General features: G+C 46.7%; 1 protein-coding gene across 3 annotated transcripts; it reads right to left on the bottom strand.

Annotated features, from left to right (window-relative positions):
* Positions 1–3,452: 3,452 nt before the first annotated feature.
* Pdcd2l (programmed cell death 2 like) lies at positions 3,453–14,900 on the bottom strand. 3 transcript variants are annotated; one of them, XM_036176950.1, is made up of 7 exons: positions 13,548–14,900; positions 13,265–13,431; positions 13,096–13,156; positions 9,973–10,346; positions 8,117–8,227; positions 4,537–4,685; positions 3,453–3,633 (listed from the first exon to the last, which is right to left on the bottom strand). In XM_036176950.1, exons 1-7 carry the CDS (start codon positions 13,653–13,655, stop codon positions 3,503–3,505), a joined length of 1,101 nt encoding a protein of 366 aa, XP_036032843.1. In that variant the 5' UTR covers positions 13,656–14,900; the 3' UTR covers positions 3,453–3,502. The 3 variants fall into 3 exon arrangements, with proteins under 3 accessions (XP_036032843.1, XP_036032844.1, XP_036032845.1); XM_036176951.1 differs by having other exon boundaries at positions 9,973–10,340; XM_036176952.1 differs by lacking the exon at positions 13,096–13,156 and having other exon boundaries at positions 9,973–10,141; positions 13,265–14,900.
* Between the last annotated feature and the right edge of the window lie 117 nt (positions 14,901–15,017).

The following is a 15,017-nucleotide window of genomic DNA, read 5'->3' as shown; positions in this document are numbered from 1 at the left end:
TCTGTTTCTCTGATCTTTCAGCGTTCACCCCAATATCTGGCTCCCGTGTTTATTAAGACCCTCTAAGATTAGTGTTACAATTAATCTACAGCATTAATTAGATGCACTTTTTCTGTGTGTCCACATATACACACATGCACTCTATGTGAAGGCTAGAGGAGAACTCGGGGTATCTTATTCTAATCACTCTCCACCTTATTTCTATTTGTGTGTGAGTGTGTGTGTGTGAGTTCCCATGCACCATGTACATGCAGACCCTGTAGAGGTCAGAAGAGAGGTCAGATCTGGAACTAAGGTTCCAAAAGTTTGTGAGCTACATCGTGGGTGCTGTGAAACTAAACCCTGGTCCTCTGCAAGAATAGTCGGTGCTCTTAACAGCTGACTCCACCCTGGTTGGTATTTTATGCATTTGTCGGTGGTTCTGTTTCTCAGTTCATGCTCATCAAAGAAAACAGTGACTCTAAAGACAGAAAACAGAAAAATTTTCCATTTGAAGTGTTGTCTTTCTCTGCAGCTGATTGGCTCACAGGCTAGCCTAGAGGATTTCTTATGCTAGTACCTGGAAGTATCAAGTGTAGGAAGGACAAGAGGGCCTCACCAGGGCAGAGGGCACTCCTGCATATAAGCCGAGTTCTCCCCCAGCACTGGAAATACCATCCTGAAACTAATCTAGCAGATGCGCTTCCCAGGAGGATGGATATTTGCCCTGCATGATGAGTTCTAAAAGGAACTTATGATATTAAGTGCAGGAAGTGGGAGTTGTAAGCCCCTCCCCATGCAACAATCCTGTTCCACTGTGCCTCTCTATTCCCTTTAACAGAGTCTTTAACAGAGCACTAAGTGTGTAACTTCCTTTTTTGACATTGCTAGTTCTGCAACCCACGGCCTCACACACAGTGGTGCATCTAAATGGGTGTATAGCAGACTTGTTTTCTTCACATGTCACAATGTCTTATAGGACTGCAGGAAAGCCTCTGTTCAGCTGTATAGTTTAAATAGGTAACACCCACCACAAATACACATAACCAAACTCAAGGATGCTTGAGCTGAGCTGGAGAGAGATGGTTCAGTGTGTAAGAGCACTTGCTGTGTAAGCATGAGGGACTGATTCAGATCCCAGCACCCACGTAATAGGTGGGGTGTGGTCTATTAAGGCCTGTAGCTCTATAATTCTAGCACTGGTGGGGAAAGAAACAGGAAGATCACTGGGGCTCACTGGGGCCAGACTAGTAGAAATACATGATCTCCAGGTTCAGAGAGAGACCACGCATCAAATAAGATGGAGAATCCTGGAAGAGGTCATGGATGCCTTCTTCTGACCTCTGTGCACCTACACACCACACGCACGCACGCACGCACGCACGCACGCACGTTTGGTCAGCAGCCTATCTTCACCTAAAGTAGGAAAGGGAGAGACAGAGGGAGAATGGCTAACATGAGGCCAGCCTGGAACTATGTCTCAGAAAACTATAAACGGGTCTGAGGTAGAGGGTAGGTTGGTACTGAGGTAGAGGGTAGGTTGGTAGTGCTTGCCTAGCATGACCAGGGCCCAGCTTTGATCCCCAATACTCTATAAACCAAGCATGGCAGTATGTTCCTGTAACTTTGGAAGTAGAAGTAAGAAAATTAGAAGTTCAAGATCATCATTAACTACACAGCAAACTGGAGACCCTATCTAAAAAAGAATAAGCAATGTAACTCATAGCAATCTGAGAAAGTAGAAATGGCTTTTTTTTTGGTAGTGTTAGGGATGAACCAGGGCCTTGCCAAACTCTACCACTGAGCAACCTCCCAACCCAGCTAACTCCCCCTGTATCATCCCCATTAGCAACAATTCTTATTGTCAAGATGCCCCTTGACAGCAACCTGAAGAAGCTCAAAGGGCCGCAGCTGTGGATGTAATCAGTCACTTTCTGCTCTAGTTGGAGTAGCTGGTCTAGCCAGCTGAGGCAGTCGCTGACTATAGCACAGGCACCACAGAGAAACTGGTGGTGACTTCCTGGCATGGCAGAGAGAGAGAGATGACCAGCTCTGTGCAGTGCTATGGTCAGCCAAGCTAGAGCCTCTCTGGCCCAAACCGTCAGCTTGTGCACATGGCCACTTTCCTTCAGAAAGCTCTCCCAGCGACACTGCGCACGTGACCACACCCACTCACCAAGACTCATTCTCCTCACTGCAGAGTCAAGGGCACGCTGGAGCACGATTAGTGGGAGTGTTCCCACACTGCTGTCAGGGAGAAGAAACTGAATGCAGGAAGGGGAGACTGAGCAAGTGGACAGCAGATGGTAGGCCATGGCACGGAGATCCTTGGATGCTGCAGGAGCAGAATGCTGGGTGTGTGTGTGTGTGTGTGTGTGTGTGTGTCACAGGGCAGGTCTAGGCAGCCAGGTCTAAAGACAAGACTCTCTGCAGGGATGAGAAAGGGTGCAGTGGGGTACATTGGAGGGGGATGGGAAGGTGCCGATTGCTACACTAGAGACAGAATACCCACCAGGGTGTCTGTGGACAGGGTCACTGGCTTCCAGGCCAGGAGGAAATACTATAAATGCTACCATGCATATAGTCCCTGATCCTCGCAATCAGGAGGTGCAGTCAAGCCCAGGACAGTCTCCAAGAGAAAGAAAAGGGCAATATTAAAAATAACTGTTAAGTCTAGTGGTGGTGGTGGTGCACACCTTCCATCCAGCACTAGGGAAGCTGAGGCAGGCAATCTCTGAGTTGGAGACCAGCCTGGTCTACAGAGTAAGTTCTAGGGCAGCTACGGTCGTTACACAGAGAAAACCTGTTTCCAAAAACAAAAAAACAAAAACAAAACAACAAAATGTTAATAGCCAGGTGTTGGTGATGACCTATACCTTTTTTTTTTTTTTTGGTTTTTTGAGACAGGGTTTCTCTGTGTAGTTTTGCACCTTTCCTGGAACTCACTTTGTAGACCAGGCTGGCCTCGAACTCACAGAGATCCACCTACTTCTGCCTCCCGAGTGCTGGGATTACAGGCGTGCACCACCACCGCCAGTCTGACCTATACCTTTAATCCTAGCATTTGGGAAGCAGAGGCAGGAGGATCTCTGTGAGTTTAAGGCCAGTCTGGTCTACAGAAAGAGTTTCAGGACAGCCAAAGTTACACAGAGAAATCCTGTCTGGAAAAACAAACAAACAAACAAACAAACAAATAAACAAATGACAGTTAGAGCTGGGCATGACGGCCCTTACCTGTAATCCTAGGACTTGGGAGGCTGAGGCAGGAGGATTGTAGAATTCAAGACCAGCCTAGGCTACACAGAGAGACCATGTCTCAAACAAGACAAAACAAAAGAAAAACAACAATAAATCAAACAAAAACATTAGTTAATAATTTATATGCTAAGTCTGAGGCAGGAGGATTGCCTAAGTTCAAGGCCACCCTGTCTCAAGGGAAGAGAGAAGCTAAAATAAGGTAAATAATATACATATACTTGAATATGAAAATTTGTTTTAATTTGTATAAATAAGAGCAAGTGTTCTACTTAAATAAAAGTTCATCTGGGTCTTCTTGTATAACACAGAATTCTTCCATGGGAGTCTGCTGATTTGGAGGCCAGCAGCTCTGCTCACATGTGTAGACGAGAACGGTTCCAAATTCCACAGCAAGACCTAAAAAAATACCACATGCTCTAGATTCCACCAAGAAGAGCGCTAAAAGGTACAGCATGATAAGGTGGGTGCAGGGAATTGAGCTTGGGTCCTAGGGAAGAACAGCCAGTGCTCTAATCACCGGCAATCTGTCCAGCCCCCACCCAACCCTAACGCATCGTCTTTGTGAACCAGTGTTAGTGTGTTGTCCAGGCTGTCCTCAAGCACTGGCCTGCCTCAGCCTCTCAAGTAAGGAGGACAAGCAGCACATCCCTAGTCCTCTGCAGTTGGCAGAATTAACTTATCACTGTGTGGGTGTTCCCTGTACCTGTGGTGGTGGAGGTCGGAGGTCAGCTCCGTAGAGGCAGTTCTCTCCGTATGTGGCTCTGGGGACCCAATGCAGGTCATCAGGCTTGCACAGCAAATTTCTTTATAGGCTCAATCATCTCGATGGCACTTATTTTTACTTAGTGTGTATGTGTGGGGGTGCTTGGGTGCTTGCATGTCACATACTCCATGTGAAAGTTAGAGGACAACTTTTGGGAATCAGTTCTCTCCTTCCACTGTGGGATTCAGGGACCAAACTCAGGTATTTGGAACAAACTCCTTTACCCAACCCAATGAGACATCTACTTTACCCTCTGAGCCATCTTGCTGGCCTCTAGGCAATTTTCTTAGATGACAATAAGTTTCATCTTATTATCGGGCAATACACCATACACATAAAATAATAAACCTTTTTGTAAAAGTACAAATTAGCTTGTTCAGTCTCAAATTATCAAAATGGCTATTGTTCGTAATGGTATTAGAATTTTGCTAGATTACAAATTTCTCACATTTTCTCAAATTTTCTATATTTAATAATTAAAGAAAGCATTTCATTGCAATATCATCCCACACTAAAGTCAGTAAAGAGCTTCTCACCTAGGTTAGCACTGCTGAGCATGCTGACCAGTGCTGGCATAAGTTGAAACTCAAACGTCCTCTGACCTCCACAGCCACTGCAGGCTGGGACCTTAGAGACTTCCGAGGTGGGACAGACCAGAAAGAGCGGCTCTCCACTCCACGAGTACCTAGGGCAGGAGGAAAGAGTCAAGCATCAGAGCTGTACACACCAGCAACCAGCATCAGGACCACTGCAGGCATCAGGAGCAGACTAGACAGTGAGGAAAGTCTCACAGCTCGCAGCAGAGCATCCCCAGCCACTGGGGGAAGCACGTCGAGGGAACTGAAGTCTTGGTACAATGCCACGGAAGGCCCTAAGGAGAGGCGAGGTTGGGGTCATGGAACCCCTTCATATGTTACTCTTACCAATGTGTTAAGTTTCCTTTTTCTGGTTTCCACACATACTATTTTATTTTATTTGAGACAGGGTCTCATTATATAGACACTGGCCTGAGCTCACTATATACACCAGACTGGACTAAAGAGACCGACCTGCCTAATTATCACTTAGTTAAGCAACATGCATCTTGTTGACACTGTCTTGCTCCCAAAAGGAGGTCTGGAAAAAAGTCCTCCTCACTTAGAGGACTAAGTGCTTCTCAGATAATCACTTCAGTCCACGGTGCAGCCTCACCCTTACCAATATCCACTCTCCTCTGGAAGACTGCTCACCCAGGAGTTCAAGGTGACTAGGTTTAGGACAATATCTTCAGCCTTGAAGAGGATAAGGCAAGTTGGACAAGACATTTACAGGCTAGCCTTTGAGCCCTGCCCTAAGTTACTCCATATTGTATCAACCAGATTCCAGCTAAGCTATGCCCTGGTTCCATTTTGAGTGCAAACTCAGAGGCAGGGTGGGTCTGCCTTACCTTGAAAGGACAGATGACACCCTTTTTGAGCAGAAAGGCTGCATTCTGAGCTTAATGAAATAGATGGGAACCACACATGGACATACTCAAAACCGTATCAGCAAAACCAGGCCTGTAAATTTATCCAACACACCTACCTAACCAAGGAAGGACCTGAAATCCTCACCTGGGACCACAAAGAGGACACCTGGGTGACCATGACCTGTTACATGACTACTTGGTGTGTGTTGCCAACTGCCCAGGGACTTTGCTCAGTTCAGTCCCAGCTGCAGATATGACCTAAGGGAAGTGCCCTCCCTCTCTCCCTCCCTCCCTGTAGACCAGTTCCGTTCCTCAGCTCTGTGGCCTCCACAGTCCTGCCCTTGTCTCTGCAGCTTTGTTCATCCTGAGAACCCGATTCAAGCCTTTGACCCCACAGCTTGGCAAGGTATCTCCAGAAGCTTGCCAACCGGATTTGTTAGCATCATACATAAACACACCAGTGACTTTATTGGCCTCTCCATCACCTCTCCACCTCTGCCTCCAGTAAGGCTTTTCATTACCCCACTGAATCCATTGCATAGCCCACACACATAGCGTTATGTCTGCACATGTGCATCTATATGCACCTGTAGGTATTGTGTGATATGGAACCTGAGCATTCATCTTATGATTAAGATTGGAATCAAAGAACCCATGTTTGCCAACAGCCAGTTATCAAGGGAAATTGGTATTACTTGGCAGGAGAATCAGAAGTTCAAGGTCAGGGCCATCAGGACAGCTCAGCAAGTAAGGGTGCTTGCCACCACCCCTAAGGACCTCAGTTTGACACTCTATTTATCAGCAAACAGGATGAAAGGAAAGACCCAACTAAGACACACAGTTTAAGCCTGTAATTCTAGGGCTGGAATGATGGCTCAGCGGTTAAGTGCATGTTCTCCTCTTCCAGAGGATCCGGGTTCAGCTACCAGCACCCACATCAGATGTCTTTAACTCCAGCTCCTGGGTATCTGACACCTTCCTCTGGCCTCTGAGAACAACTGTACATGCACACATACACAAATACTAAAATGAACCTTAAAAACAAAAGAATAGCATTCAATGCAGGTTGGAAGTGAAAGTGTGAACAGAGTACAGGGCAGCACCCTCGGGTGCCATTGCTGAGGTCTTGGGTATGATTCCCAACACACACAAAGTGAGAGACAAAGAGAATAGATAAAAATCAATCACACACGAACTGAGAGATGTGTGTGGCAAAACTATTTACCTATCATGTGTGTAGCTCTGGGTTTGATAACTGGAACTGTATAAACTGGACATGGTAACACAGGCCTGCCTATACAACCTAGTGTGCTAGAGGCGGAGGCAGGGTGATCAGATGGTTTTCACAACCTTTATTTATTTATATAAATGGATGTTTTGCCTGCATGTGTATGTACACTACATGTGTGCCTGAAGCACACAGTGACAGGAAGGTGTCAGATCCCCTGGGACTAGAGTTACAGACAGCTGTGATCCGCCATATGGGTGTTGGGAAACAAGCCCAGGTCCTCTGTAAGAACAGCCAGTGCTCTTTCCACTGAACCATCTCTCTAGTCCAGGGTCCTATTTCGGGTTATTCCTGGCTACATAGCAAGTTTGATACCAGTTCAGGTTTTATGCTACATAAAAACCTGTCTGAAAGAAAGAAAACAAAGATAAAAGCAAACTGAAGATCAATTATACAAAGATCCCGAAAGCCTGTACAGCTACATGAATCAGGGCAGCAAGAGAAACAACAGCAACCCCCTAGTTACAGCAGGCTGGACTCGTCAAGACGGCAGTGCAATGAGTCCGTCCTTGCACAGTACCCAAATGCATGGGCAACTCGCAGAGCCAGCTTGAGCAGCAGCTTACTAGACCTAACACTGAGACTGTGGCGGCCCAGGGAGACTGCCACTTCTAAGTTAACCTGGTCTGCATAGCCAGTCCCGCTAACTCCAACTGTAAAAGAAACCAAAACCTAAAGTCTGGGGCTACAGCTCAGTGAGAAGTGCTTGCTTAACATTTACATGGTCCTGAACCGGATCTCCAGCCTTTAAAAAAAAAGGTGTAAGAGGTAGAAAACAAATACTTGAAAAAGTGGTCAGTGAACTTCCGTTTCAAGGGAAGTAAACATTGAAGTCACAATTGAAACACCACCATACACCTGCAGAAACTGGCACTGTGTTTTTAAGGGCAAATTTGCCAATGTCTACAAAAAGTTTAATATCCTTTAGCCCAGCAACATCGTGTCCAGGAAACTGACTGCAGATATTCTCAGAAACAAGAACCTGGTGGAAGGCTACTAAACATAACACTTATAATAAAGACATTTCTTTGTGTATATGTCCATATATGTGGAGACCAGAGGTGAATGCTGGGTGCCTTTCTCAGTTACTTTTTGAGACATCTCTCAATAAACATGGATATAGTATGAAAAAAAAAAAAAAATGAGTGCCTCACTGTTGCTGAGGCTGGCCAGGTGACCCTCCCATTTTACCCTGAGGAGTCTCTGGGACTGTAGGTGCTCACTGATATGCTTCCTCTACGGTAAAACAGAAACTAAAAGGGCTGGGGATTTAGCTCAGTGGTAGAGCGCTTGCCTAGCAAGCCCAAGGCCCTGGGTTCGGTCCTCAGCTCTGGGAAAAAAAAAAAAAAAAAAAACCAGAAACAAAACATGTCTTCTTTACCTCAAAATCTGCTCCTGACAGGCTGCGATTCTCTTGATGAACTTGTAAAACGTTTGGTCTCCACTTTTAATACTGGCCTTCTCATATTTCTCATCCCCATCACTGTAAGAACTAGAGAGAAGCAGAGACCACGTGAAACCATGAGTGTCGAGACCAGAGCATTCACAAGAGGAAGCAAGATGGCTTTCTTTCTCTAGTTTGTTAATTACCACGTGATGTGAGGGTTGGTGCACATGTGCCATAGCACCTGTAGAGGTCAAAGGCCAACTTGCAAGCGTCAGTTCTTCCTTCTTTAGTGCTTTGGTTCATGGTCTGTCTAGATCTACTCTCTCAGGACCCACCAAAGTATGTGATAAAGGAACAAAAACTCTGATACCCTTCCCATTTCATAAATGAGAACTGAGAACCTGAAATGGCCTCAGAGCCTGAGGCAGTTCTGGAATCACAGCAGAGTCATTACACAAGGGGCATTTCTTCCAACTCATCATCCTCTGCTATAAAGACACATGAAGGCCGGGTGGAGGTGGTGACACATGTCTTTAATCCCAGCACTCGGGAGGCAGAGGCAGGTGGATCTCTGTGAGTTCGAGGCCAGCCTGGTCTACAGTGCAAGCTCCTGGACAGTCAGAGATACACAGAGAAACCCTGTCTTCAAAAACAAAGAACAAAAAAGGACACATGAAAACAGAAGGCCAGCAAGATGGTGCTTGCTGTCAATTACAAAGACCTGAGTTCCATCCCCAGAACCCACACGCTGACAAAAGAGAAGAGGAACAAATGAACGCTGAATTTCGTGCACGGACTGCGGCAGCACGTGCACACCGTACTCATAAACACAGGTGCACACACAAATGCCTTGTCAGAAATTTTAAAAAATAAAATCAGCAAAGAGGGTTGTGGATGTAGCTCAGTTGGTAGAGTGCTTGCCTACCACCAGGAAAGCCTGGGTTCGGTCCCCAACAGTGCATAAAACCTGATCTCAGCACTCAAAGTGGAGGCAGAAGGATCAGGAATTCAAGGTCATCCTTGACTACAGAGAGAGTTTAAGGCCGACCTGATCTATATGAGAATCTGTCTCAAAATTAAAACAACAACAACAACAAAAAAAATCAAAACAGGGTCCAAGAGATGTCTCAATGGGTTAAGGTGCTCACTCCCTTCCCCAGAACCCATGTGCTGGTGGAAGAGAGCAGATTCTCCTCTATGTCTCTGACCTCCACATGTGCACTCCATGTGTGCATGTACACAAATAAAACAATTGTTAAAAAATGAAGAGATGGGCTGGAGAGATGGCTCAGAGGTTAAGAGCACTGACTGCTCTTCTAGAGGTCCTGAGTTCAATTCCCAGCAACCACATGGTGGCTTACAACCGTCTGTAATGAGATCTGGTGCCCTCTACTGGCCTGCATTATACATGCAAACAGAACATTGTATATATAATGAATAAATAAATCTTAAAAAAAAAAATGAAGAGACTAGGGGCTGCGGGCACAGCTCATTGATAAAATATTCATTTAACATGTTGCAGGCCCTACGTTCAATCCATAGCACCCCCAAGCAAAACAGAAACAAATGAACACACTATAGAAGAGAAAAGGAAGCAGCCAGTACCAACTCCTGTGTGCTCATCTGGGTTCAGTTCCTGAGGGCACTCAGCTACATGTCTGAAAGTTAATGCAGGTTGGTTGATATAGATAGCCCTGGCCTAAGTCTGTTTTTCTCATCCAAGGAGAGCAAAACAAAAGAGCCCAGTCACATCCCTTCTCTCTAGAACTCACCATAGGTACCAAGACAAAAGGGAACCAACTGTGGCAGCTTCTTGCCTGAATCTCTCAACCTTGGTAGCAAGTTCTTACCAAAGGGAAAGCAGGTGCTCCATGTCAACACCTTCTCTCTGCTGGTAGTCCTGCAGAAGGCTGTGGGCATGCTCAAGACCCAGGGAGTTCCCGTAATCCTCCTCCTCGGCGACACAGATGTAGTAGGGCTGGAACTGTGGCACTTCAGCATGGACCGCCAGCCCTTCCCCTGAAGGGACAGGGTGAGCAACAGCTGGGGCACCATCCTGCAGGCAGAGAGCCTGGAGCTGCGCAGTCCAGTCTACAGCTCTGACACCATTAGAATCATTCCCCAAATCTGAGGTGGGTGGCGGTGGAGATGTCTCCTCACTGTCACTGCCCCAGTCCTGTGAGCCTTCACACCAGTTCTCAGCTGCAAGGCCGTTACCCTGTTTCTAGAAGAATAGCCAATCAACACAGGCCAATCACACCTAGATGACTTCCTGTATCCCTTCAGCCTCACCACCCATCCCTGTACCTTCCAGGGAGCCTGCATATGAGCTCCTTCCCCCGGCACACTACAATTCAACTTCCTGGTTTCTAGCCTAACTAGGTATGGGGCTGTATCCATTTAATACAAGCACTCTTGAGACAGAAGCAGACAGAGCTCAGAGTTCCAGGCCAACTTGAGCTCCAGAGTGAGACCCTGCCTCAAAACAAACACAAAAACAAAACTGGAGCAGGAGAGCTGGCTTAGTGGTTAGAGTATTTGTTGCTTTTCCAGAGGACCCAGGTTTGGGCGGCTCACAACCATCTCTAACTCCAGTCCCAGGAGATAAAATGCCACTTTCTACCCTCAAAGGCACCAGCAGTGCATGTGGGGCACGTATATTCATGCAGACAAACATTGATCCACATAAAATTAAATAAATAAATCCAAAACCAAACAAACAACACCCCAAACACGTAAGAGGTGACTTAAAACCTGTCTTCTCTTTCGGGGCAACGTGGTACACATAGGTCAAGGTTTCTTCAGTCAGTCTGTTCCACGATCTCTCAGTTGAGCTTCATGTAGTGTAGGGGCTACAACAGGAAGAGCTACTACTACTACTACAGGAATTCTGTCTGTGTTGTTCTCGCTCTGATGTTCATTGGAATAGAGCACTGGTTCAAGAGGCGTGGTTCACATTAAGCTGGTCATAATAGATCATAGAGTTTACTGATGGACCCAAGAAAGAGAGGATCTTGAAAAGAGAAGCCGAGGTCAGAAGGTTTCATGGGCCTTTTGGGGACAGGAAGCGACCAGTGGCAGTGTGTTTTTGTGATTACTTATGATTATCTTAGGTTTTTGTTTTGTTTTTAATTTATTATGTATACAGAAGAGGGCACCAGATCTCATTACAGATGATTGTGAGCCACCATGTGGGTGCTGGGAATTGAACTCAAGACCTCTGGAAAAGCAGTCGGTGCTCTTAACCTCTGAGCCATCTCTCCAGCCCCCATCTTAGGTTTTTATCTTTATTATTTGTCCCTGAGTTTTATTTTATAATAAATGGCCCAAAAATTGCTTTAAACTACATTTCCCAGACTCTTTATCAGCTAAGATTTTAGATTAGATGTATTCAGGAATTAGCTAGTCAGGTACACAGAAGAGAGAGCCATAACCATGATAAAAGAGCAATGCCATGAAGCAGGCTGGACATGGTAGTTCATATCAGCACTGGGGAGGTTAAGGCAGGATGATGGCCATGAGTTTGATGTCAGCCTGGCTGACACAGATTTCTAGACTCCCCTGAGGTATGGATCCAGACCTTGTCTCCAAACAAACCAGAGAGAGATCCATGTGAGAGAGTTGTTCCGAAAATGCAGGTACAGCAAAGACAGCATGCCAGGTTCCGTGACAAGGGCAGCATCATTCACCTGTGTCCTGACTGCAGGAGGTAGCCTAGCAGATGGGCCACTTCAGAGATGTGCTTCTACAAGTCACTGCAGGACTTCTCCCCAGGCTATATCAATTTAGCTAGTAAAGGCTTACGTATGTCTTGGTTTGATAGAATCAAAGTATTTTTCTACTTCACACACAACACATGCATGAATATGTACACTTCCCTGCATTCATTCAAATGAGAAAAATTAGTAAACTATGTATCTCAAGTGTAAACTAAAAAAGTCACAAGGCCTGGAGAGATGGCTTGGCAGTTAAGAGCACTGGCTGCTCTTCGAGAGGGCCTGGGCTCCACAGCACCCACATCAGGCAGCACATGAGATCAACTGTCTCCACAGACTTGCACTGGCGTGCACATATCCACACATATATATGTGTAATTGAAAATAAAGTCTTTTTAAAAATGTCACAAAACTGTAAGAAAATAGGATTTGATGGTTCTGAAAGACTACAATTCATTCAATTGAACTTTAAAAAACAGGTTTAAAAGTTTTGTCTTAGGGGCCTGGGGAGATGGCTCAGCACAACATCTACATTAGGAAGCTCTCAAATGCCTGTGACTCTGGATCTGACACCCTCTTCTGGACTTCACAGGTAGACACACACACAAATAAACAAATTATTTTTGTTTTGTTTTTGTTTTTGAAGACATGGTTTCTGAATTGCCTTGGCTGCCCTAGAACTCACTAAATAGACCAGACTGGCCTCAAACTCAGAAATTCACCTACCTCTGCCTCCTAAGTGGTAAGATTAAAGACGTGCGCCGCCGCCACCACCACCACTTGACTAAACAGAATTTTTTTTTTTTAATTTATTTAACGTGTATGGGTGTTTTGCTTGCAATGTGTGTGTGTGTGTGTGTGTGTGTGTGTGTGTGTGTGCCTGTGTGTGTGTGTGTATGTGCCTGGTGCCACTGAGGCTAGAAGAAGACATTGGAACCCCTGAAACTGGAGTTACATCTGGAAGAGCAACAAGTGATCTTAGCTGTTGAACCATCTCTCCAGCCTCCAAAATAAATCTTTTAAAAAACTATCAAAAAAAAAAAAAAAACTGTCTTAAATAGGAGGTGGTGCTATATAGCGGTAACCACAGAAACAGGGAGGATTTAGGCCAACCAGTTTCTGGCAGTGAACTCGAGCTTGGGCTAGAGGGTAGCCTGTGTCTCAAAAACAGAGCAACAAAGGTTGTCTTAAACGAGATGCTGGAAAAGATTTTCCAATTATAGAAAACATACAGTGTGCCGATCAGAGTCGCTTTACCTGGGCGTTCAGAGTCTCTTTCTCTGGCACTTGCAGGCACTGGGAGCGGAACACCTTCCAGCTTAGGGGCGAGACAGATGTCGTGAGGGCTCCACCCCCGACGTCCGGCCCCACCTGGTCTCACCCGACCCACCCCGCCCTCTCCTAGGCTAGCGGACTTCTCCCCTACCTGCGCGTCCCGCTGCCGCCGCAGGAGGGGCGGGCGCAGGCGAACACGTGCAGGAGCCGGTGGAACGGGGAGCCTTCCAGCGGGCAGTATACCTGCACGACGAGCACGAGCCGCTCCGCGCAGCCGCCACACCGCGGCCCCGGAGCGGTAACTGCAGGTAGGGCGTCCTGAGGGCGGAGCGGGGACTCAGTCCCTGGGACTCAACTCTGCTTCCTCCCGCGGGACACTCCCCACGCGGGACACCCTCCCACGGGCCCCGCCAAGGCTTCGCGGCCACGCTCACCGGGACGCCGCCCAGCTTGCTAGCGGTCCAGGCGGCGGGCCCCTTGGGGCAGCCCTGGACCGCCGCGTCTCGAAGTCCCAGCAACACCGGCTTCCGGACAGCCGCCATGACTACTGGGCTCCCACGTGACAGCGCGAGAGACGGTGGCTCAAAGGGCGCGCTCTCTGCGCACGCGCGCCGCTCGTCCCTCCAGCACGGCCCCACCCCGAGCCAGATAGGGCCTGCCGATTGGCTAAGGGGCGGACCCCACTGCCTAACTGACGGCTGCGTTGAGTCCTGGGCTTGCAATCTCAGAGATTGCAGGTTTTACTTCTGATATCCTCAGATAGGACCTGCGAAAAAAGTTTACCTGGAAATTAAAAACTGGAGGCGGGATAATGATATCATCAGTCAGCAAGAAACAGAACAAAAAGTCCTTAATTTTGAAAGACATGCTTAAAAATGGGCATGGAACACTGAGGTGAAGACTTCGAGCATGTAATAGGGGCTCACAACTGCTTGCAACTCCAGCTGAAGAGGACCCTATGCTTTTCCGGCCTCCATGGGTACTAGGAACACACATGTTGTACTTGGAAAGTAAAAATAAAAATTTTAATGAAGAGCTTTGTTATACTTAAATGACACATCAATAAACACATTTGAAAAGCATGCCAGGCAAGGGTGGCTCACCCTGTAATCCCAGCAATTTGGGACTTCACAGTGAAACTCAGGCCAGCTTTGGTTATGGTTTGCGACTATCTCAAAAAAAACAAAACAAAACAACCTGGAAGTGAGACTGGCGAGGTAACTCAATAAATTGTGTCAGCGCAAGTCCCCAGAAACAATGTAAAAACAAAAGACTGGCTGGTGGTCGTTTATAATCTTAGTATCTGGGGTAAAGATAGGTGGATCCCTAAAGTACAATGACCAGCTAGCCTAATTGGTAACTCTCAGGCTAGTGAGACTGTCTTAATGTAAGAATTGTCAGCGCCAGAGGAATGACCCGAGGTAATCCTATGCATAACCTCCACACACAAACAGAAGCAGGTACAGGAAGCTAGAAACAGGATTTTAAGATTTCTGCAATGCTGGGAAAGTGGTATTCTAAGATCCTGCACCTGAATGGTGGGCACACCCCCAGCCTTCCCATGATTGGCCTCAGCCCTGTCCAGAGGTTGGAGATGAAACCAGCTCATTTCTCTGGTTAGTCTTGGTGTATCATAATAACATGGCAGACTAAGGCTCTGTGAAGTCTGATTGTGTTGTTCACTTCAGGTTGAATCTGCAAACTTGGATGGCTTGGTAGATGTTTTTTCTACCAAGGAGTGTGGTGTGTGTGTGTGCTGAATTTAGGAATGTATCTGTAATTTTTAATTTGTGTGAATGTGTAGCTGTGTCTGCCTGTGCATGTGAGTGCCTGAAAGCATCAGACCCCGTGTCTGCAGGAGCAGTACGTGCTCTAAACCACTGAGCCGCCTCTCCAGTCTCAAG

The sequence above is a fragment of the Onychomys torridus genome, chromosome 1 (assembly GCF_903995425.1).
Source record: "Onychomys torridus chromosome 1, mOncTor1.1, whole genome shotgun sequence".
NCBI classification, from domain to species: Eukaryota; Metazoa; Chordata; class Mammalia; order Rodentia; family Cricetidae; genus Onychomys; species Onychomys torridus.
This window is presented reverse-complemented; position numbering and strand designations above follow the sequence as displayed.

What these genes read in the sequence shown, in the direction of transcription:
- Pdcd2l (XM_036176950.1), bottom strand. Translation starts at nt 13,655, where the DNA reads ATGGCGGCTGTCCGGAAGCCGGTGTTGCTGGGACTTCGAGACGCGGCG. An exon ending in GGCGGCAGCGGGACGCGCAG is followed by an intron (nt 13,157 to 13,264) that starts GTAGGGGAGAAG and finishes CTCGCCCCTAAG; the next exon opens with CTGGAAGGTGTTCCGCTCCC. An exon ending in GAGCACCTGCTTTCCCTTTG is followed by an intron (nt 8,228 to 9,972) that starts GTAAGAACTTGC and finishes GCTTCTCTCTAG; the next exon opens with TTCTTACAGTGATGGGGATG.